This window comes from Nerophis lumbriciformis, linkage group LG38 (assembly GCF_033978685.3).
Source record: "Nerophis lumbriciformis linkage group LG38, RoL_Nlum_v2.1, whole genome shotgun sequence".
NCBI lineage: Eukaryota > Metazoa > Chordata > Actinopteri > Syngnathiformes > Syngnathidae > Nerophis > Nerophis lumbriciformis.
In genome coordinates this window covers 7,706,616-7,729,111 of record NC_084585.2, presented here as the reverse complement: position 1 = coordinate 7,729,111, position 22,496 = coordinate 7,706,616, and the positions used below count along the sequence as shown (strand labels likewise).

At 43.1% G+C, this 22,496-nt stretch overlaps 1 protein-coding gene across 2 annotated transcripts in view; it reads left to right on the top strand.

The window, feature by feature from the left end:
* Positions 1–22,496, top strand: part of prickle2b (prickle homolog 2b) — a 363,308-nt gene that overhangs the window by 300,139 nt on the left and 40,673 nt on the right. For both annotated transcript variants that reach the window (XM_061932665.1, XM_061932666.1), the window contains one exon: positions 22,126–22,239. In XM_061932665.1, coding sequence (XP_061788649.1) covers positions 22,126–22,239 — 114 coding nt within the window. The remainder of the gene's footprint in view (positions 1–22,125; positions 22,240–22,496) is intronic.

The following is a 22,496-nucleotide window of genomic DNA, read 5'->3' as shown; positions in this document are numbered from 1 at the left end:
TTAATCAGCCTCACGGCGGCGTGTGCGATGCACAACAGAAGAAAGAAAATTGTATCGTACTTCATTGAAGAGCTTTCTGCTTTTATTGGACAATAGGAGTGTTTATGGAAGCCACTTTCTTTTCGTTGATGAACTCAGGGCGATGGACCGGTCAATACAGAGCTGGCACAGCTTAGAGGCTTTTTTTTTTTTTATATCCCCCTCCTGGGTCACATGACCAAACCTTGAGGTCATTTAGGTTCTCGTCTCAGGCCGAAGGATTTTACAAGCGGTCGGGCATGAGTGGAACCTGAGCTGTGAATGATGTCTTCACATTTCACTGTTGCTAAATGGCAAGCACGTGCACGGACATTTTGCAAGGCATTGTGAAAATGATTCATGAAGTTATTATTATGATGAGAATCACAGCAGGATGTTTGGAAAAAGCTCCATGGAGCCACCAGGGCGCCGCTAAATAGCCGCATGTGGCTCGAGAGCCGCGGGTTGCTGACCCCCGATTTATACCAAGAATGTTGACATACCAATGTATGCCATACTTGCCAACCTTGCGTTGACCCTGGATCTCAGGAAACAGAGTGGACCGACACCAGCAGATGACATGGCACCCCAAACCATCACTGATGGTGGAAACTTTACACTAGACTTCAGGCAACGTGGATCCTGTGCCTCTCCTGTCTTCCTCCAGACTCTGGGACCTCGATTTCCAAAGGAAATGCAAAATTTGCATGGTTGGGTGATGGTTTGGGGTGCCATGTCATCTGCTGGTGTCGGTCCACTCTGTTTCCTGAGATCCAGGGTCAACGCAGCCGTCTACCAGCAAGTTTTAGAGCACTTCATGCTTCCTGCTGCTGACCTGCTCTATGGAGATGGAGATTTCAAGTTCCAACAGGACTTGGCACCTGCACACAGCGCAAAATCTACCCGTGCCTGGTTTACGGACCATGGTATTTCTGTTCTAAATTGGCCCGCCAACTCCCCTGACCTTAGCCCCATAGAAAATCTGTGGGGTATTGTGAAAAGGAAGATGCAGAATGCCAGACCCAAAAACGCAGAAGAGTTGAAGGCCACTATCAGAGCAACCTGGGCTCTCATAACACCTGAGCAGTGCCAGAAACTCATCGACTCCATGCCACGCCGCATTAACGCAGTAATTGAGGCAAAAGGAGCTCCAACCAAGTATTGAGTATTGTACATGCTCATATTTTTCATTTTCATACTTTTCAGTTGGCCAACATTTCTAAAAATCCCTTTTTTGTATTAGCCTTACACAATATTCTAATTTTGTGACACACGGAATTTTGGATTTTCATTTGTTGCCACTTCAAATCATCAAAATTAAATGAAATAAACATTTGAATGCATCAGTCTGTGTGCAATGAATAAATATAATGTACAAGTTACACCTTTTGAATGCAATTACTGAAATAAATCAAGTTTTTCAAAATATTCTAATTTACTGGCTTTTACCTGTATACACACACATAACACTCATCTACTCATTGTTGAGTTAAGGGTTTAACTGTCCATCCTTGTTCTATTCTCTGTCACTATTTTTCTAACCATGCTGAACACCCTCTCTGATGATGCATTGATGTGTGGCACGCACACAAGTGCTTTCATCAAATGCATTAGAGTCTGGAATCTTCCATCTCTCCCTAGCATGGCCCCAAACCGGTCAATCTTTGCTTCCTGAGGAAGATCTTCAGTGCCAAGCACTTGGTAGTCCACTACTTCTTCCCGGAGGCTATCCAGGTCCAATCGCAGCTACGGCTTGGAACTTACAAGCTGTTATGAGAGTAGCGTATGTGTGTGTGTGGCCCTTTAATAGGTGAGCTTGTGAGGTGAGTGACGTCAGTGAGTGTGTGGGCGAGAGAAGAGAGGGAGCGGTAGTGTGAGTGCGGGCGGGGACTAGTTTGTTTGGTGTTGGATTGGCTGTGTGCAAGCAATCAATAAAGCAAGATTTGCAACTAATCGCCGGACTCAGGCAGGAAAGGTGCAACAAAGCGTATTTCTTCATCTTACTCGTCGTCGGCGTCGCCATGGCTGTATCTTCCTCGTTCTTCTGCTTCGTCTCCTTGTTGTGTGCGCAGTTGTGCACTGCACTCTCTAAAAGCCGTATATGTTATAGATGGCAGTATTGTCCTGTTTAAGAGTGTCACAACATTGCTGTTTACGGCAGACGAACTGCTTTACGGTTTGTGTGTTGTTGCCGCGCTGGGAGGACGTTAATGAAACTGCCTAACAATAAACCCACATAAGAAACCAAAAACTCACCCTCGATCATTCTACAGTTATAATGTGATTGGGCAGGCACTAGAGATGCGCGGTTTGCGGGCACAACCGCGGAGTCCGCGGATTATCCGCGGATCGGGCGGATGAAATAAAAAAAAATTAGATTTTATCCGCGGGTTGGGTCGGGTCGGGCGGTTGAAATAAAAAAAATTAGATTTTAAATAGATTCAGGCGGGTGGCAGTTAAACCAATTCGGAAATATATATACATAGTTAAATGTTGTTACCCACATACGAAAAACGAGCAGGCACCTGCTGCATATGCCACAACAGAAGAAAAAAAAAAAAAGAGATGGACACTTTTACGGAGCAGAGAAGGGACGCCTCGCCGGGGTCCGGGACCGAGGCCCCTTCCCCCGAGAGGGCCCCACCGGGAGCCGTAGCTGAGGCGATCCGCGAGAAGGGCCCGACGCACGTCCAGGGTCACCACCGCGCCCACCGCACCGACACCCCGCCTCGTCCGCCTTCGCCGCGGCCGGCGTCACGCGCAGCAGGTAAGCAGCTTACCTGCCCGCCACCCCCGTGGCCGAGGGCTCGTAACAAGGGTCACTCCGCGCGCTCCGCCCGCGCAGCTTACCTGCCCGCCACCCCTGTTGCCGGGGGCGCGTAACAGGGGTCACTCCGCGCGCAGTGCGCTCACGAAAGGGGTGGGGCTCACCCTGGTTGATATAGACAGCAGGATGGTGGCCATGGAAGTCGGAACCCGCTAAGGAGTGTGTAACAACCCACCTGCCGAATCAACTAGCCCTGAAAATGGATGGCGCTGGAGCGTCGGGCCCATACCCGGCCGTCGCCGGCAGCGAGACGCGCTTGGAGGTGCGCTCAGCGCGGCTCCCATATGATTGCTGACTGGTGTGCGTCTGGGTCGTGACAGCGTGGCACGCGAATGTCTGTGCTGCATTGGATCAGTCTCCTTTCTTTAACAGGCAAAAGCTTTATAACCTCACTAATGCCTTGCATCGTCTATATTAGATATATAACAACGGGCGGGTGCGGGCGGGTGCGGTTCTGATCAAATGTTACATCGGGTGGATGGCGGATGGTTGACGACTTTCTGATGCGGTTGCGGATGAAATAATTGCCTATCCGCGCATCTCTAGCAGGCACACTGTTTATATCGTGGGAAAGCGAACTCAGGTCCGCATGGAGCTGGAGGGGGCGTGGCCTCCAGCTCCGCCTGAATTTCGGGAGATTTTCGGGAGAAAATTTGTCCCGGGAGGTTTTCGGGAGAGGCGCTGAATTTCGGGAGTCTTCCGGAAAATCCGGGAGGGTTGGCAAGTATGATGTATGCTCATTGCCTTCTGTCATCAGGTCTTTAACCTGTCCTAGCAGGAAAAAAAGTACACTCCTGCCCGTTTGGGTTACAAATACTATTTGTTGTAGAAATAAGCCAAGCCAGCATGATATATTAGCTCTAATTCTAGAGTGGCAGACTTCTCTTTTTTTTTTTCTTACCCTATGTCTAACAGTGTTAATATTATAACGTGGCCTGTTGAGAGATTGTCAGTCCTGGTGCCGGTTTGCTATCATCTCCCGCCGTCTGGCCTGAAAGTGCAACACAAACCAGCTGTGCAGAACCATCACTCTTGTCTGTCCTTCCGTTTTGCATTCAAGACACTCCTTTCCGTACGCCTCGAAATTGGGCCCCGGTTTTAGTTGCATCTGCTTTTGATTACAGTTATTATCACAAGCCACCCCCTCCTGACTCTCGCCGCAATCGGGTGTGTATTTTATGCGGGATCTCTCTTCTGATCTTTTTCCTCACGGCCTTTTACCGCCCAAGTGCAACCCTGTTGTTGTGTTGTTGTTGTTGGAAGCTTGTGACGTGCATGCTCCTCTGGTTTGAATGTGCGTTCGTTTCTCTGCGTGAATCAGTACGGGGTTGTCTTCGACGATTCGCTTCGGAGGAGTCTGATTCGGCAATCACCCCCGAATTGACACTGAATGCGAAAAGGCCGCGGACTGGCTTCGCCGCGGGAGGGCGCCGCCTTTCGCCGTTCTGTTGCGGCGCCGTCGTGCAGCGAAAAAGCGCAGACTTTTACGAGATCTCGCGAATTCACGCGTAATCACGTGATAAGGGGAGTAGCAATAAAGCGAACCACAGAACGTTTATTCTGTCCTTCCATAGGAGCAGAAGCAAATAAACTCGGTGCTGCCTTGATAAACAACTTTTTGCAGCAAGCAACAATACAACGGTAACAATATCCCTGGTGAGCGTGTCACATAACTAGGGATGATGTTTGTTAAGAAATTATCGATTTCGATGCCATTATTTAATGCTCTTAACGAACCGATTCCTTATCGATTCACTTATCAAATCCAGATAGGTTGTTGCAGTGTTTCCCACAAGACAGGCATCTATTTGTGGTGGGGTGGTCGGGGGGTGGCGGCGGCAGCGGCGATGACCAAGAAAAACGCGGAGTTGGAATATAATTACAACACTTTATATACATATTTATATACAGATTTGAACAATTAGTGATTCACTGAAATATAGTTATTAATTGTGGTTCTTACAAAAGAAATGTCTTATAAAATATAAAAGCTAAAATGTCTCTTAAAGCTCTGCCCCTTTAATTAGTGAATACTAAATAATTTAACTTTAGCCTACTACTACAACCATATTATTTACCAGCAACATGAAGTGAAACAGAGGCAGAGGTGTCCTGCCACAGTCAGTCAACCTCCTCCTCCTCCTCCTGCTGCTGCTGAACAGGTCGCACCTGTGGTCCGGACTGTAGGCCTACCTCCTCTCCAAGTCGAGCCCTTTTCGGCCGTTGAAAATATTTTTTTATACTCATCTGTGTGAAGGAGTGAACATCCAACATTAGAATTTATTACTAACGAGCAGAAGCGCTCTATGTACAGTGCCGTCTAACCTTAAGCGGCAGCTGCTCAACACATGCAGGGTTCAACGTTAAGGTTTTTTTCTACTTGCCCGACTTCTCAAATCTACTTGCCCCAATATTTCTACTTGTCCTGCCTAGGTTTTTTTCTGGCTGTGTAGTGCTCAGGGCTTATATCTTACTAAAATCCTTCCCTTTGACTATTTACAACACTACACAGTATTTATTATTATTATTATTATTATTATCTATAATTACATTTAAATGGCATTGCATACATGTAAAATTAAATGCTATTTCACATTATTTGACCAGTAGCAGTTACACCCATCTGAACAGGTCAGCCACCTGTTTAAAGCCCGATCACAGTTGAAATCTTGAAATTAAGGGCATTTAATGGCCAAAACATTAACCTGGACAACATTTTAACAGCTGGTTGGCTCAGATTTTATTATTTTCATTGCATTCACATGCTGCAGTGGACAGTGGACAATTTAGCTTCAGTCCATGTGTGTTTATTGACAACAGGGTTATAACCTGGACACGTTAGCTCGTCGGTATGAAAGCAGGTGACTGTTACTACGTGCGTCTGCCCGGCCCCCGAGTCAAACAGCGGCGGTGTTAATGAAGCAGCGTCAGGCTGCTCACCGTCAGTGAAACGCTCGGTGAAATTGCGGATTAACGTTAAATATATGACGAGCCGCGAGCGATGCAGCTATAACCTATCTACCTATAACCTATATTACCCTCGTATTTTGATCCCGTCCGTCCGTCCGTCCCTCTTCTTCTTCTTCTGGCCCACCAGGTGAATTAAGTGCTATTGGCGGAGTTACAATGCATAGTAGGCTACCGCCACCTACTGCACCGGAGTTGTACCTACAAGGTACATTCACAGACAGTCCCATTGCTTTTATGAGCGGTCGAGCGTGTCAAAAGCCGAAAAATCCATTTGTGGCGGACGTAATTCTTTCGTGGCGGGCCGCCACAAATAAATGAATGTGTGGGAAACACTGTGTTGTATATGGAAAAAAACACAATACTTGGTTTAACAAAAACTCACTTTTGGCAGCCTTCACTTTTATTTTTTAAGAAAAAAATAAAATAAATAAATATTGACTGTTAGTGCCCCTTTAATTGGGCCACCTAAGAAAAATACATGCAGGGAAAATCCTGCATTCATTTGTATTATTTATTAGACAGACCTGCAAACTCTGGAGTGGTGTAGGCTACAAGATACCGTTAACGTTATCAGACACATACGAAAAGGCTAAGGTTACCGTTACCGTTAGCCACTGACTATGCTTAGGTAACGTTAGTCTAGTCCTGGTTGACATAAGAGGTAAGGTTATTTTAGCCTAAAGGCTACAAGTGAGCAGATATGGAAATTAACCGGTTACTCACCGGCACTATCACTGGGACTGCAGGTTGAAGCAGAGGAATAGGGGCGTGCTTCGTCATCTCTGTCGCTGCTTCTCCACGACACCTTTCTCTAACCTTCAGGTTATGTACGGCCTGAACATGTTTCAACATGTTTGTTGCTCCCCTTACAGGAAAGCGAAGCCTGGCAATAATTGAAGATAGCCGTTTCCTTGTCGTATTTCTTTGTAAAGTGAAGCCATGCCTTTAAAGGGGAACATTATCACCAGACCTATGTAAGCGTCAATATATACCTTGATGTTGCAGAAAAAAGACCATATTTTTTTTAACCGATTTCCGAACTCTAAATGGGTGAATTTTGGCGAATTAAACGCCTTTCTAATATTCGCTCTCGGAGCGATGACGTCACAACGTGGCGTCACATCGGGAAGCAATCCGCCAGTTTCTCAAACACAGAGTCAAATCAGCTGTTATTTTCCGTTTTTTCGACTGTTTTCCGTACCTCAGAGACATCATGCCTCGTCGGTGTGTTGTCGGAGGGTGTAACAACACGAACAGGGACGGATTCAAGTTGCACCAGTGGCCCAAAGATGCCAAAGTGGCAAGAAATTGGACGTTTGTTCCGCACACTTTACCGACGAAAGCTATGCTACGACAGAGATGGCAAGAATGTGTGGATATCCTGCGACACTCAAAGCAGATGCATTTCCAACGATAAAGTCAAAGAAATCTGCCGCCAGACCCCCATTGAATCTGCCGGAGTGTGTGAGCAATTCAGGGACAAAGGACCTCGCTAGCACGGCAAGCAATGGCGGCGGTTTGTTCCCGCAGACGAGCGAGCTAAACCCCCTATCGACCCTAGCTTCCCTGGCCTGCTGACATCAACTCCAAAACTGGACAGATCAGCTTTCAGGAAAAGAGCGCGGATGAGGGTATGTCTACAGAATATATTAATTGATGAAAATTGGGCTGTCTGCACTCTCAAAGTGCATGTTGTTGCCAAATGTATTTCATATGCTGTAAACCTAGTTCATAGTTGTTAGTTTCCTTTAATGCCAAACAAACACATACCAATCGTTGGTTAGAAGGCGATCGCCGAATTCGTCCTCGCTTTCTCCCGTATCGTTTTCGTCGGTTTCGCTTGCATACGGTTCAAAGCGATATGGCTCAATAGCTTCAGTTTCTTCTTCAATGTTGTTTTCGCTACCTGCCTCCACACTACAACCATCCGTTTCAATTTATGCATAATCTGTTGAATCGCTTAAGCCGCTGAAATCCGAGTCTGAATCCGAGCTAATGTCGCTATAGCTTGCTGTTCTATCCGCCATGTTTGTTTGTGTTGGCATCACTATGTGACGTCACAGGAAAATGGACGGGTGTGTATATAACGATGGTTAAAATCAGGCACTTTGAAGCTTTTTTAGGGATATTGCGTGATGGGTAAAATTTTGAAAAAATCTTCGAAAAATATAATAAGCCACTGGGAACTGATTTTTAATGGTTTTAACCCTTCTGAAATTGTGATAATGTTCCCTTTTAAGCGTTTTTTCTGGTCCATTGTTGTTGCTGCTTCTGTATCTGCCACCGAATGACTGAGCTACGTCATTTCCTGTGACGTGCCACAGGACATTTCCTGTGACACGGGATTCGTTCCCAGGGATTCGAATAAAGAACCAAATCAACACACTATTATGTTAGATCCACTATGGACTGGACTTTCACAATATTATGCTAGATCCACTATGGACTGGACTCTCACAATATTATGTTAGATCCACTATGGACTGGACTCTCACAATATTATGTTAGATCCACTATGGACTGGACTCTCACTATTATGTTAGATCCACTATGGACTGGACTCTTACTATTATGTTAAATCCACTATGGACTGGACTCTCACTATTATGTTAGATCCACTATGGACTGGACTCTCACTATTATGTTAGATCCACTATGGACTGGACTCTTACTATTATGTTAAATCCACTATGGACTGGACTCTCACTATAATGTTAGATCCACTATGGACTGGACTCTCACTATTATGTTAGATCCACTATGGACTGGACTTTCACAATATTATGCTAGATCCACTATGGACTGGACTCTCACTATTATGTTAGATCCACTATGGACTGGACTTTCACAATATTATTATTTTTCTTTACTGTAGTGGCTTCGATAACGGGAACCCTTTCTCAAAAAGGGATTTGAATCCATGGAATCGGTTCTTTTCTTATGGAACAATCGGGAGAACAGGTTTTCGAACATCATCCCTACACATAACCAGTGCTCTGCTTTCCCGGTCTCAATGGCGGGCCGTGCGTTTCCCACCTGGGCCTTCAGTGATGTGCGACTTCAATGATTACCTCTCAAAATACCATAATTTATGTCACCACATGACCATTGCGGGAGAAATACTATACAGGAACACATTTACCATACCATACCATACCAACTTTATTTATAAAGCCCTTTAAAAACAAGCACAGTTGAAAAACAAAGGGCTGTACACCACAAAGAAATGGAGGCAAAGGACAGACTAAAAAATAACATTTAAAACAGAAATAAAAATACACATTTACGCACTACTGTGCATTGAACACATCAACAGTGTACAAAACTGGCTATTTTCTGGCGCATTTTAAAATAAACCTGCATTAATTAAAACATATCTTATGTGGTTAATGAAACTGCCTAACAATAAACCCACATAAAAAACCAAGAACTTGCCCTCGATCATTCTAAAGTTATAATGTCATTGGGCAGGCACGCTGTTTATATTGTGGGAAAGCGGACGTGAAAACAGGCTGGACTCAGGTCCGCCTGAATTTCGGGAGATTTTCGGGAGAAAATTTGTCCCGGGAGGTTTTCGGGAGAGGCGCTGAATTTCGGGAGTCTCCCGGAAAATCCGGGAGGGTTGGCAAGTATGAAAGTGGAGCTAATACATTTTAATACAAGCAGTGATGAATACTTACTTTCTTGAAAAAGTTTCTTATGTCCATTTTGCATCCGTTCACGTTCTCGTTCTGCAGTGCTGTGTGCTAATGTGCCTCGTACACCTGCAGGACCGCAAGCAAGGTCGCAGAGAAAATGCGGACTGGTTTTTGAGTGATGTGGGCATTTTCTATATGAACAAGTCCAAGGACCGCAAGCAAGGTCGCAGAGAAAATGCGGACTGCATACCTGCCAACTACTCCAGTTTTCCCGTAATTAGTACGGTTTTCATCAACCTATTCCGGGTTACGGTTGCAGTGATAAAAAATACGGTTTTTCATTAATTAAAAAAAAATATTTAAAAAAAAGTTTTATTCACGAAATCGCGTAACAACAATGACAGTCGACACTGCTTCCCGTAACTTCCTATCGAGCCATTCCGAATGCCATGCACGAGGCTATTTATAGCACCGCTGCCAAGCACGAGGCACCAGTTGCCATTGTTTCCAAACGAGCGAACGATCATGGAATCAGCCGGAGAAAAATCGCAAACGAGTCTTAAACCGAAAAGAAAACTGCAGTCATTCCGTGAAGAATATTCAAAAGCCTATCCGGAAATAATTATCCGTTCCAAAAAGGGTGAAAACTACGCGAATTGCACCTTGTGCAGACAAGATTTTTCGATCGGACACGGAGGAATTAGCGAGGGAATGCAATACGACTTCCACAGGCGAAAACATTTACAAAATACTCGCGGAAGAAATAGACTCAAACGAAATTCCTTGGCAGAATTTGGTTTGCTTTGCCGATAATGCTGCAGTGATGATGGGATCTAAAAAGGGTGTTGCAGCTTTCATTACGGAAATGTCTCCTTCGGTTTACATCGCCGGTAAGTACAGTTTGTAGCATAAAAAAACTCACAAAACATAAAATTTTAAGTAAATCTTTTATTACATAAACAATAAATCAAATCAAAAATAATTTCTGTGTACAGTATATCTTTTTATTTGTGATAACGATAACATGTTCAAAACAAGTAACATATAACTATCATACTATTCTATTACTCTTTATTAATTTGAAAAATGTCGTCATGAAGTTTTATATTTATATTTATTTATATTTCTTTCATAAACCAAAATTTCGACCTGAAGTTTCTTGTTACAATAATATCTGCAATATCAATAATGACATGTCTTATTTATATTGTGTAATTTGAACCCAATACTCTCAAAAATCTTATTCTTTCAAGTTGTTGAAAGTTTCAACATACAGGTAAAAGCCAGTAAATTAGAATATTTTGAAAAACTTGATTTATTTCAGTAATTGCATTCAAAAGGTGTAACTTGCACATTATATTTATTCATTGCACACAGACTGATGCATTCAAATGTTTATTTCATTTAATTTTGATGATTTGAAGTGGCAACAAATGAAAATCCAAAATTCCGTGTGTCACAAAATTAGAATATTACTTAAGGCTAATACAAAAAAGGGATTTTTAGAAATGTTGGCCAACTGAAAAGTATGAAAATGAAAAATATGAGCATGTGCAATACTCAATACTTGGTTGGAGCTCCTTTTGCCTCAATTACTGCGTTAATGCGGCGTGGCATGGAGTCGATGAGTTTCTGGCACTGCTCAGGTGTTATGAGAGCCCAGGTTGCTCTGATAGTGGCCTTCAACTCTTCTGCGTTTTTGGGTCTGGCATTCTGCATCTTCCTTTTCACAATACCCCACAGATTTTCTACGGGGCTAAGGTCAGGGGAGTTGGCGGGCCAATTTAGAACAGAAATACCATGGTCCGTAAACCAGGCACGGGTAGATTTTGCGCTGTGTGCAGGCGCCAAGTCCTGTTGGAACTTGAAATCTCCATCTCCATAGAGCAGGTCAGCAGCAGGAAGCATGAAGTGCTCTAAAACTTGCTGGTAGACGGCTGCGTTGACCCTGGATCTCAGGAAACAGAGTGGACCGACACCAGCAGATGACATGGCACCCCAAACCATCACTGATGGTGGAAACTTTACACTAGACTTCAGGCAACGTGGATCCTGTGCCTCTCCTGTCTTCCTCCAGACTCTGGGACCTCGATTTCCAAAGGAAATGCAAAATTTGCATGGTTGGGTGATGGTTTGGGGTGCCATGTCATCTGCTGGTGTCGGTCCACTCTGTTTCCTGAGATCCAGGGTCAACGCAGCCGTCTACCAGCAAGTTTTAGAGCACTTCATGCTTCCTGCTGCTGACCTGCTCTATGGAGATGGAGATTTCAAGTTCCAACAGGACTTGGCGCCTGCACACAGCGCAAAATCTACCCGTGCCTGGTTTACGGACCATGGTATTTCTGTTCTAAATTGGCCCGCCAACTCCCCTGACCTTAGCCCCATAGAAAATCTGTGGGGTATTGTGAAAAGGAAGATGCAGAATGCCAGACCCAAAAACGCAGAAGAGTTGAAGGCCACTATCAGAGCAACCTGGGCTCTCATAACACCTGAGCAGTGCCAGAAACTCATCGACTCCATGCCACGCCGCATTAACGCAGTAATTGAGGCAAAAGGAGCTCCAACCAAGTATTGAGTATTGTACATGCTCATATTTTTCATTTTCATACTTTTCAGTTGGCCAACATTTCTAAAAATCCCTTTTTTGTATTAGCCTTAAGTAATATTCTAATTTTGTGACACACGGAATTTTGGATTTTCATTTGTTGCTACTTCAAATCATCAAAATTAAATGAAATAAACATTTGAATGCATCAGTCTGTGTGCAATGAATAAATATAATGTACAAGTTACACCTTTTGAATGCATTTACTGAAATAAATCAAGTTTTTCAAAATATTCTAATTTACTGGCTTTTACCTGTATATTGTGTAATTTGAACCAAATACTCTCAAAAATCTTATTCTTTCAAGTTGTTGAAAGTTTCAACATATATGATAGACTGATAGAAAAGTGATGGTTTTAGCAACATTTTAACCTGTCTGAATGCTAATAATCATTTTGCGTCCCCCCCTGAACCCCCCACCAGGACTTTGTCCTGTGGCCTGTGGCCCCTGGACCCTGGCTACTAGGTTTTTCTGATTTCAAAAGTTGGCAGGTATGGGACTGGATTTTGAGTGATGTGGGCATTTTCTATATGAACAAGTGGAATGGATTGGTTACTGACGCACAGTGCCGGCCCAAGCCTCCATGGGGCCCTAAGCAAAATTTGATTTTGGGGCCCTCTATTTCTGCCAATAATATATAAATAATATATAAACTCATTGCGGCTCTGGCAGTGTTGTTTACATTATCCTATTGTCAGCCTGGCATGTCTTTACAAATGACATGTCATTTATAAAGATATGGGGGTGGCCCAGTTAAGAACATAAATAATACCAATGAATGAACGAATGATGTCCAGAGTGCCACATATGGTTCCTAATCTTAAAATGTAGAAAACATTCAGCTACAAGAGTGGCCTGGGGTTGAACAGTCCAAGTGATAAAGCTTTGTATTTACAGTAAAAGTGTCATCTTGTCTCATCAGTCTTGTACATATTAGTCTTTAATTACTAGTTTATATTTTTAGTTAATTGTTCATATTTAATGTTTACTTTGTACAAAGAGAGCGCAGTCTACTGAAGTTAAATTCCATGTGTGTTAAACATAACTGGACAATAAAGCTGATATTTATTTTTGGTAACAAAAACCTGAAACAGCAATGTGCAAAAATGTTGACCTAAAATTGTGTTTTTGTACAATAATATATCTTTGATCATTTAGAAATCATCAGTCAGACTCGTACATGCAAAAAATAAAAAATAATAATTTTTTTGTTAATTGCTTTTGGGGGCCCCCTGGTGGCCGCGGGGCCCTAAGCAAGCGCTTAGTACGCTTATACCTTGGGCCGGCTCTGCTGACGCACTAAAGGGGCTCTCTACCTTACACTATGAAGTGAGGGGAAACCGAGTGAATAATGACAGGTTATATGATTATTTATTTAAACTCATATTCGGTCCACTTTATAATGAATATGTCGGCATGTATTTGTAAAAAAAAAAAAAAAAAATTTTTTTGTTTTTTTTTAACACCAAATTATTTTAGGGGGCTTGAGCCCCTCTAAAATAGGCCTAGCAACGCCAATGGTAAGGAATATCATTCCCTGACATCTGGAGAAGTGGATTCATGAATAGGATGTCGGATAGTGAAAGGAATCTTGCTTGTTTAGGTGTGGTGGAGCCGCTTTATTCATGCGTGGTTGTGACAGACAATGTGTTACTGCCAAGGACAAAGCTGATGGCCTCTCCTCAGCAGCGCCATTCAACTGACAGATGGGTTGTTCAGATTGTCTTGACCCAGTCAAACCGTATCGATCACCTTTTCTTTCTAATGATTTGCTCCATGCGCCGTACACGTTTTCCATTATAGCGACTGTTCTCTGATCTGATCTCTGGATTCAAGTTCAAATACTGTTTTTTTTTTATTCTCATATATTCTACGTGTGCCCTTCGCCCTCAAGTCTCCGCTTAAAATGCTGTCATTTTCACCCCTTCTTGACCTCCATTATACCTCAACCCCTGTTACAGTGCAATAGCAAGACTCCCATAAATAACAGGCAGATGACATTCATTGTCTGCCTCTGCAATGCAAAGAATGTCCAAGTAATTTGGAATGGCTGGATTTGCTTTTATTCCACGCCTACCTGAGCGCAGCCTGTTTCTCCGTGCGTATGTGTGAATCACTTCTCAGTGCACGTGTGTGTTCGGGTGTTCGGGTCACCAATACATTCCCATGTCCATGTGTAGAGATGGAGAGGCAAGATTCCATTAAGTCTTTGCTGGTGGGCCATAAATCAAACTGATTCCAGCTGTGTGTGTGCTCTTAAATCTTAATTATTTTGGTCTGTGACCATTTAAGGCTGGGAGATTAGGAAATGAGGTACATTTATATGCAGTCAACCATTTCATTGCAAAAAGGGAGGTTTGTATGTGGCCAGGGAGCGCAATTTTTGTTTCATCTGACCACAGAACTTTCCTCCAGAAGGTCTTATCTTTGTCCATGTGATCCATCCATCCATCCATCTTCTTCCGCTTATCTGAGGTCGGGTCGCGGGGGCAGCAGCCTAAGCAGGGAAGCCCAGACCTCCCTCTCCCCAGCCACTTCGTCCAGCTCTTCCTGTGGGACCCCGAGGCGTTCCCAGGCCAGCCGGGAGACATAGTCTTCCCAACGTGTCCTGGGTCTTCCCCGCGGCCTCCTACCGGTCGGACGTGCCCTAAACACCTCCCTAGGGAGGCGTTCGGGTGGCATCCTGACCAGATGCCCGAACCACTTCATCTGGCTCCTCTCGATGTGGAGGAGCAGCGGCTTTATTTTGAGCTCCCCCCGGATGGCAGAGCTTCTCACCCTATCTCTAAGGGAGAGCCCCGCCACCCGGCGGAGGAAACTCATTTCGGCCGCTTGTACCCGAGATCTTGTCCTTTCGGTCATAACCCAAAGCTCATGACCATAGGTGAGGATGGGAACGTAGATCGACCGGTAAATTGAGAGCTTTGCCTTCCGGCTCAGCTCCTTCTTCACCACAACGGATCGATACAGCGTCCGCATTACTGAAGACGCCGCACCGATCCGCCTGTCGATCTCACGATCCACTCTTCCCTCACTCGTGAACAAGACTCCGAGGTACTTGAACTCCTCCACTTGGGGCAAGATCTCCTCCCCAACCCGGAGATGGCACTCCACCCTTTTCCGGGCGAGAACCATGGACTCGGACTTGGAGGTGCTGATTCTCATCCCAGTCGCTTCACACTCGGCTGCGAACCGATCCAGTGAGAGCTGAAGATCCTGGCCAGATGAAGCCATCAGGACCACATCATGTGATGTCAGAAAAAATTGAGCTGTTTGGCCACAATACCCAGCAATATGTTTGGAGGAGAAAAGGTGAGGCCTTTAATCCCAGGAACACGATGCCTACCGTCAAGCATGGTGGTGGTAGTATTATGCTCTGGGTGTGACGACCGGGTCGCATGATGATGCGGGGTTTGTTCTCCCATGATGCAAACGGACTTCGGACACAGCGTGCAGGTAGGAAATTATTTATATTAGGAATAAATCAGACGGGAACAAAGAAAAACGTGCTTATAGCACAGAAGGCAAAAACCAAAGGGGCTAGCATGGGAGCTAGCAAGCAAAAGAGCCTAGCGTGGAAGCTAGCAAGAATCAAAATTGTCGTCGACAGTTGCATAAAGCAAATTAGGAAGCCAGACCGAGTGAGGCCAGGGTCTAGACTAAATAGCCCTCTGAACGTCCCGAACACTAACCAGAGGCAGGTGAGTGCAATCTGCCGTCATGGCAACTGAAACAAACAAACTCAAGAGGTGCTGAAAACACAAGTGACTCGAAAACGTAAACAGACTATGATCCGAGCAGCAGATCATAACACTGGACCTGTTTTGCTGCCAATGGAACTGGTGCTTTACAGAGAGTAAATGGGACAATGAAAAAGGAGGATTACCTCCAAATTCTTCAGGACAAGCTAAAATCATCAGCCCGGAGGTTGGGTCTTGGGCGCGGTTATGTGTTCCAACAGGACAATGACCCCAAACCATACTTGCCAACCCTCCCGAATTTTCCGGGAGACTCCCGAAATTCAGCGCCTCTCCCGAAAACCTCCCGGGACAAATATTCTCCCGAAAATCTCCCGATTTTCAGCCGGAGCTGGAGGCCACGCCCCCTCCAGCTCTATGCGGACCTGAGTGAGGACAGCCTTTTTTCACGATGGGAGGACAACAGGGTGACAAGAACTAAATCATCCAGACTAGAGATAAATTGTATTATTTTGTTTATCTTACCTAAAAATAAATATATTTATTAATTTAAAAAAAATAAAAAATACGTTTTTACTATATTTTGCTAAAAACATCAAAATTAATTGTATTTTTATTTTTTCTGACTCCTTATTACATCCAGCCATAGAATTATACATTAAAATAAACATATTTGAAATAATTAATTTTAAATTATCATAATAATTCATTTAAAATGACCATATTTAATTATTAAAATAATTGCTTGTTTATCAACAACTTTAGCATTTTTATTCATTACATTTTGAAGCTCTCAGAAGCCAAGTTATGTTATATTCCTTAATATTTATTTATGCAAGTTTGAAGTATCAATTATCCAAACACAGTTTTGTTTGCTTATTTTCAGGATATATATATATATATATATGTCTTAATAAGGTTATCCAAAAAATAGTGCTCGATACCGTAGTAGAGCGCAATATATGTATGTGTGGGAAAAAATCACAAGACTATTTCATCTCTACAGGCCTGTTTCATGAGGGGGGGTACCCTCAATCGTCAGGAGATTTTAATGGGAGCATTCGCATACCATGGTTTATATAGGGCACAGAGTGGGTGGGTACAGGCTGGCCTAGGGGCGTGGTGATTGGCTCATGTGTTACCTAGGAGGTGTTTCCGTCTATGGCGGCATGTTGTTACAATTTCGCTGCGCTTTGGAGAATTCAAAACCAGATGGAACAATCACAAGGCTTCTTTCAGGAACAAAAACCTGCGAAATACCACAGAACTCAGCAAACACATTTGGGACCTCAAAGACAATAATGTTGAATATTCAATAACATGGCAAATTCTTGCATCCAGCACACCTTACAATAGTGGTAATAAAAGATGCAACCTATGCTTGAAAGAGAAACTGTTTATTATTTACCGTCCAGACCTGTCATCCCTCAACAAGCGCAGCGAAATTGTAACAACATGCCGCCATAGACGGAAACACCTCCTAGGCAACACATGAGCCAATCACCACGCCCCTAGGCCAGCCTGTACCCACCCACTCTGTGCCCTATATAAACCATGGTATGCGAATGCTCCCATTAAAATCTCCTGACGATTGAGGGTACCCCCCCTCATGAAACAGGCCTGTAGAGATGAAATAGTCTTGTGATTTTTCTTTCCCACACATACATATATATATATATATATATATATAATACCTGGGAGTTATATAGCGCTTTTCTAAGTACCCAAAGTCGCTTTACATGTAGAACCCATCAATCATTCACACCTGGTGGTGGTAAGCTACTTTCATAGCCACAGCTGCCCTGGGGTAGACTGACGGAAGCGTGGCTGCAATTTGCGCCAACGGCCCCTCCGACCACCACCTATCATTCATCATTCAATTCACCGGTGTGAGTGGCAGCGGGGGCAAAGGGTGAAGTGTCCCGCCCAAGGACACAACGGCAGCGATATTTGGATGGTAAGAGGCGGGGAGCGAACCTGCAACCCTCAGGTTTCTGGCACGGTTGCTCTACCCACTACGCCATATATATATATTATATATATATATATATATGAAATACTTGACTTGGTGAATTCTAGCTGTAAATATACTCCTCCCCTCTTAACCACGCCCCCAACCACGCCCCGCTCCACCCCCGACCACGCCCCCCACCTCCCGAAATCGGAGGTCTCAAGGTTGGCAAGTATGCCCCAAACACACGTCAAAAGTGGTAAAGGAATGGCTAAATCAGGCTAGAATGAAGGTTTTAGAATGGCCTTCCCAAAGTCCTGACTTAAACGTGTGGACAATGCTGAAGAAACAAGTCCATGTCAGAAAACCAACACATTTAGCTGAACTGCACCAATTGTATTAAGAGGAGTGGTCAAAAAGTGCAGGTAAACTTACCAAGGGACATGTAAGCAAATATTAACATTGCTGTATGTATACTTTTGACCCAGCACATTTGCTCACATTTTCAGTAGACTCAAAATAAATTCATAAAAGAAGCAAACTTCATGAATGTTTTTTGTGAGCTACAAGTATGTGCTCCAATCACTCTATCACAAAAAAATAAGAGTTGTAGAAATGATTGGAAACTCAAGACAGCCATGACATGATGTTCTTTACAAGTGTATGTACTAGAGATGCGCGGTTTGCGGACACAACCGCGGAGTCCGCAGATAAACCGCGGGTCGGGCGGGTAAAAATAGATTTTAAATAGATGCGGGCGGTTGGCGGTTGAACCAATTCGGAAATATATATACATAGTTAAATGTTGTTACCTACATACGAAAAACGAGCAGCACTCTTTGAAACAGTCAATTATTCATCAGGCACCGCGTCCCAGCAACAAGTGGCGCAAGTGAGCGCTCCTTCAGCGCAGCAGGGCGCATTTTAGAAGCCAGGCGCTCTCGCATGAATCCTGGCACTGTAGATGCCATTTTATTCCTGCATATGCTAACAAAAAAAAAGTAAGTAGACATACGGTTGGATATGTTAAACGAATTAGTCTACGTTACCTATAGGCTATACCAAATAAGCCCATGTCTAACCTATATTGAGTTTGGTCAGCTAAATAATTTTGATGGTTACGTGTTGTTTGGGCGCACTACAATGCAAAGGAATTAAGGCAATTGCGTTGTTTATTGTGTTTTTTTTTCTATTGGAGATATACTACTATGTGTGAATAATTATTTGGCCTCGCTTTCAAGTGAAGCGCATCTCCGATTGGCGACAATGTAAGGATATTTAGCCTGCTTTGTTTGTCGCGACCGTCTATTTTCATTATAATTCAAGTTTGATGATAAAGTGATATTTTGTCATGGCTGCAGATCAATCAATAAAGGTTCATCTTTGTCGCGAAATTGTTCACTGCTTCACTGTGCACCCCGCCCTCGTCCCTATTTGAGCATTATAACGTTAACAAGTTAATATTCATTGAAATAAATTCAGAACATTTTTTTACCTAACGAAAATACAGGCCTAGTCTTTCTAAAACATTTTTTTAACTTCTTAAAAGCCTCGTTCTGCTTGCTGCAACTGCGCACACAAAGTGTGAGGAACGCACTCCTGATCTGAGGGCATTGGCAACAATAGTCAACACTTTCTTAATGGAAATGACAATAATATTATAATAATGATAAATAATATTATCACGCATTAATATCTCTTAGCCACGCATTGAATGTCTCTGCTACATTGGATCAGTCTCCTTTCTTTAACAGGCAAAAGCTTTCTAACCTCACTAATGCCTTGCATCGTCTATATTAGATATATAACAACGGGCGGATGGCGGGCGGGTGTGGTTTTGATAAAATGTTGGTTCGGGTGTATGGCGGATGGTTGACGAGTTTTGTGATGCGGTTGCGGATGAAATAATTGCCTATCCGCGCATCTATAGTATGTACACTTTTGACCATGACTGTATGTACAAAATAAGCCACATGCCAAAAAGATCAAACTACATAAATAACATACTGTAATTTGATTTTGATACCATTTTTTTTATCTTGATAGATTGAAAATGACCACAAATGAGTTGACTGATGAACATTATCACATCATTTATTCAGAAAATATAAATAGCGACAAATAAAGTATATATACTAAAAAAAAAACAACAACATTATGGAATTAACACATTATTATGCCTAATTTTGTTGTGATGCCCTGCTGGATGCATTAAACAATGTAACAAGGTTTTCCAAAATAAAAGTGCCAACATGGCACTGCCATATTTATTATTGAAGTCACAAAGTGCATTATTTTTTTTAACATGCCTCAAAAAAGCAGCTTGGAATTTGGGACATGCTCTCCCTGAGAGAGCATGAGGAGGTTGAGGTGGGCGGGGTTGAGGTGGTGGGTAGGGGGTTGCGGGGGGGTGTTGCATTTGACTAAGGGAGATGACAGAAAAAGACACCAGGGGGAGTTATGTTCAATGATTTATTATATATATAGTTAACATATATATATAATAATAATAACAATAAATAATACTAATAAACTATAGAATGGTGTGTGACAAAATCCAAGAGTGTATGTATGTGACTAAGTGTGTAGATTAGCTTTTGAGTGTTACCGTAGTGGGGGATGTATAATGTTGCGTCCCGGAAGAGTTAGTGCTGCAAGGGTTTCTGGGTATTTGTTCTGTTGTGTTTATGTTGTGTTACGGTGCGGATGCTGATATCAACCGATACCGATATATACAGTCGTGGAATTAACACATTATTATGCCTAATTTTGTTGTGATGCCCCGCTGGATGCATTAAACAATGTAACAAGGTTTTCCAAAATAAATCAACTCAAGTTATGGAAAAAAAAAATGCCAACATGGCACTGCCATATTTATTATTGAAGTCACAAAGTGCATTATTTTTTTTTAACATGCCTCAAAAAAGCAGCTTGGAATTTAGGACATGCTCTCCCTGAGAGAGCATGAGGAGGTTGAGGTGGGCGGGGTTTTGGAGGTAGGGGTTGGCGGGGGGGTGTATACTGTAGCGTCCTGGAAGAATTAGTGCTGCAAGGGGTTCTGGGTATTTGTTCTGTTGTGTTACGGTGTGGATGTTCTCCCGAAATGTGTTTTGTCATTCTTGTTTGGTGTGGGTTCACAGTGTGGCGCATATTTGTAACAGTGTTAAAGTTGTTTATACGGCCACCCTCAGTGTGACCTGTATGGCTATAGACCAAGTATGCTTTGCATTCACTTGTGCATATATTATGTGACTAGGCCGGCACGCTGTTTGTATGGAGGAAAAGTGGACGTGACGACAGGTTGTAGAGGACGCTAAAGGCAGTGCCTTTAAGGCACGCCCCCAATATTGTTGTCCGGGTGGAAATCGGGAGAAATTCGGGAGAATGGTTGCCCCGGGAGATTTTCGGGAGGGGCACTGAAATTTGGGAGTCTCCCAGGAAAATCGGGAGGTTGAAACCGATACCGATAATTTCCGATATTATCGGACATCTCTAGTTGTCATGTCTGTATTATCATGTTTTGTTTTAAGTCATGTTTTGTTTAGTTTCTGTCTTTTCACTCCCTTGTCTGGTCACCATAGCAACCATTAGTTTTCACCTGTCACGTCACGCACCTGTTTCACGTTTTGAGTCACGCACCTGCTTTCACTAATCATGTCCATAGTATTTAAGTTCATTCATTTTCTGTTGTTCGTCCTGACGACCTCAACACATTTATGCTCTGTTCATGCCTGGTACTTCTTTTCATGTCAATTCCTCAAGCAACTACTTTTGTCCAAGCCAAGTAAGTTTTTGTTCCATATTTATAGTCTTTTTGGTTTCATAGTTTGTTCTCCGCCATTGTGCGTGTTTTTTGTTTGTACTTTTTTGCTATAGTCTTTTGGTTTTATAGTTTATTCTCCGCCACTGTGCGCGCTTTCATTTATTCCTTTTTTTTGATAATAATAAATCATGTACCTTCATTCCCGTCTCGCACGAGCCAACTTTCCGTTGCATCCTGGAAAAGCACACACCCCGGACCAAGTCATGACACTAGTGAAAACACCTCTATTCGCTACTTTAGACTTAGACTTAGACAAACTTTATTGATCCACAAGGGAAATTGTTCCACACAGTAGCTCAGTTTCAAAGGATGGAAAGGGTAAGGATGGAAAGGATAATGCAGGTATTAAGTAGACTAAAAATGTACCATAGTAGCAATATAAAATATAACATATATGTAATATTTACATATTACATGTACTCATATATTATATTATTATATAATATATACAATATATAACAAATCCCAATCACCATGTACAATATTGGACAAATATGTAACGGCTGCAGCAAAAAAAATAAAAAATGATGAGTAATTAGTCCAATTTTAAAATGATTATTACAGTTTTGTCTTGCCTTGTCTCTCCTACGTCAGGTCCACCAGTATTACAGCTCCTTGCCCGAGGACAAGGTGCCCTACGTGAACAGCCCGGGGGAGAAATACCGAATCAAGCAGCTCCTCCATCAGCTGCCGCCGCACGACAACGAGGTGAGAGCCCCGACCCGTCCCCTCCCCCGTCACCTTCATCCATATTCCATCTATATTCCTCTTCCCACCCTCTCTTCCGAGCAAAGGAATCTTAACACCAAAAAGATCAATTCAACGTAAAAAAAATTACTGAAAAAACCAATACATGAAGGTAAAAAGTAGAGCAATAACACATTCAGCTGCCCTACATTGCATTGGACTTCATCTTTAAAACCTCCTAAGACCCAGCATCCTCTGAAGTGGACATTCATGTTAAG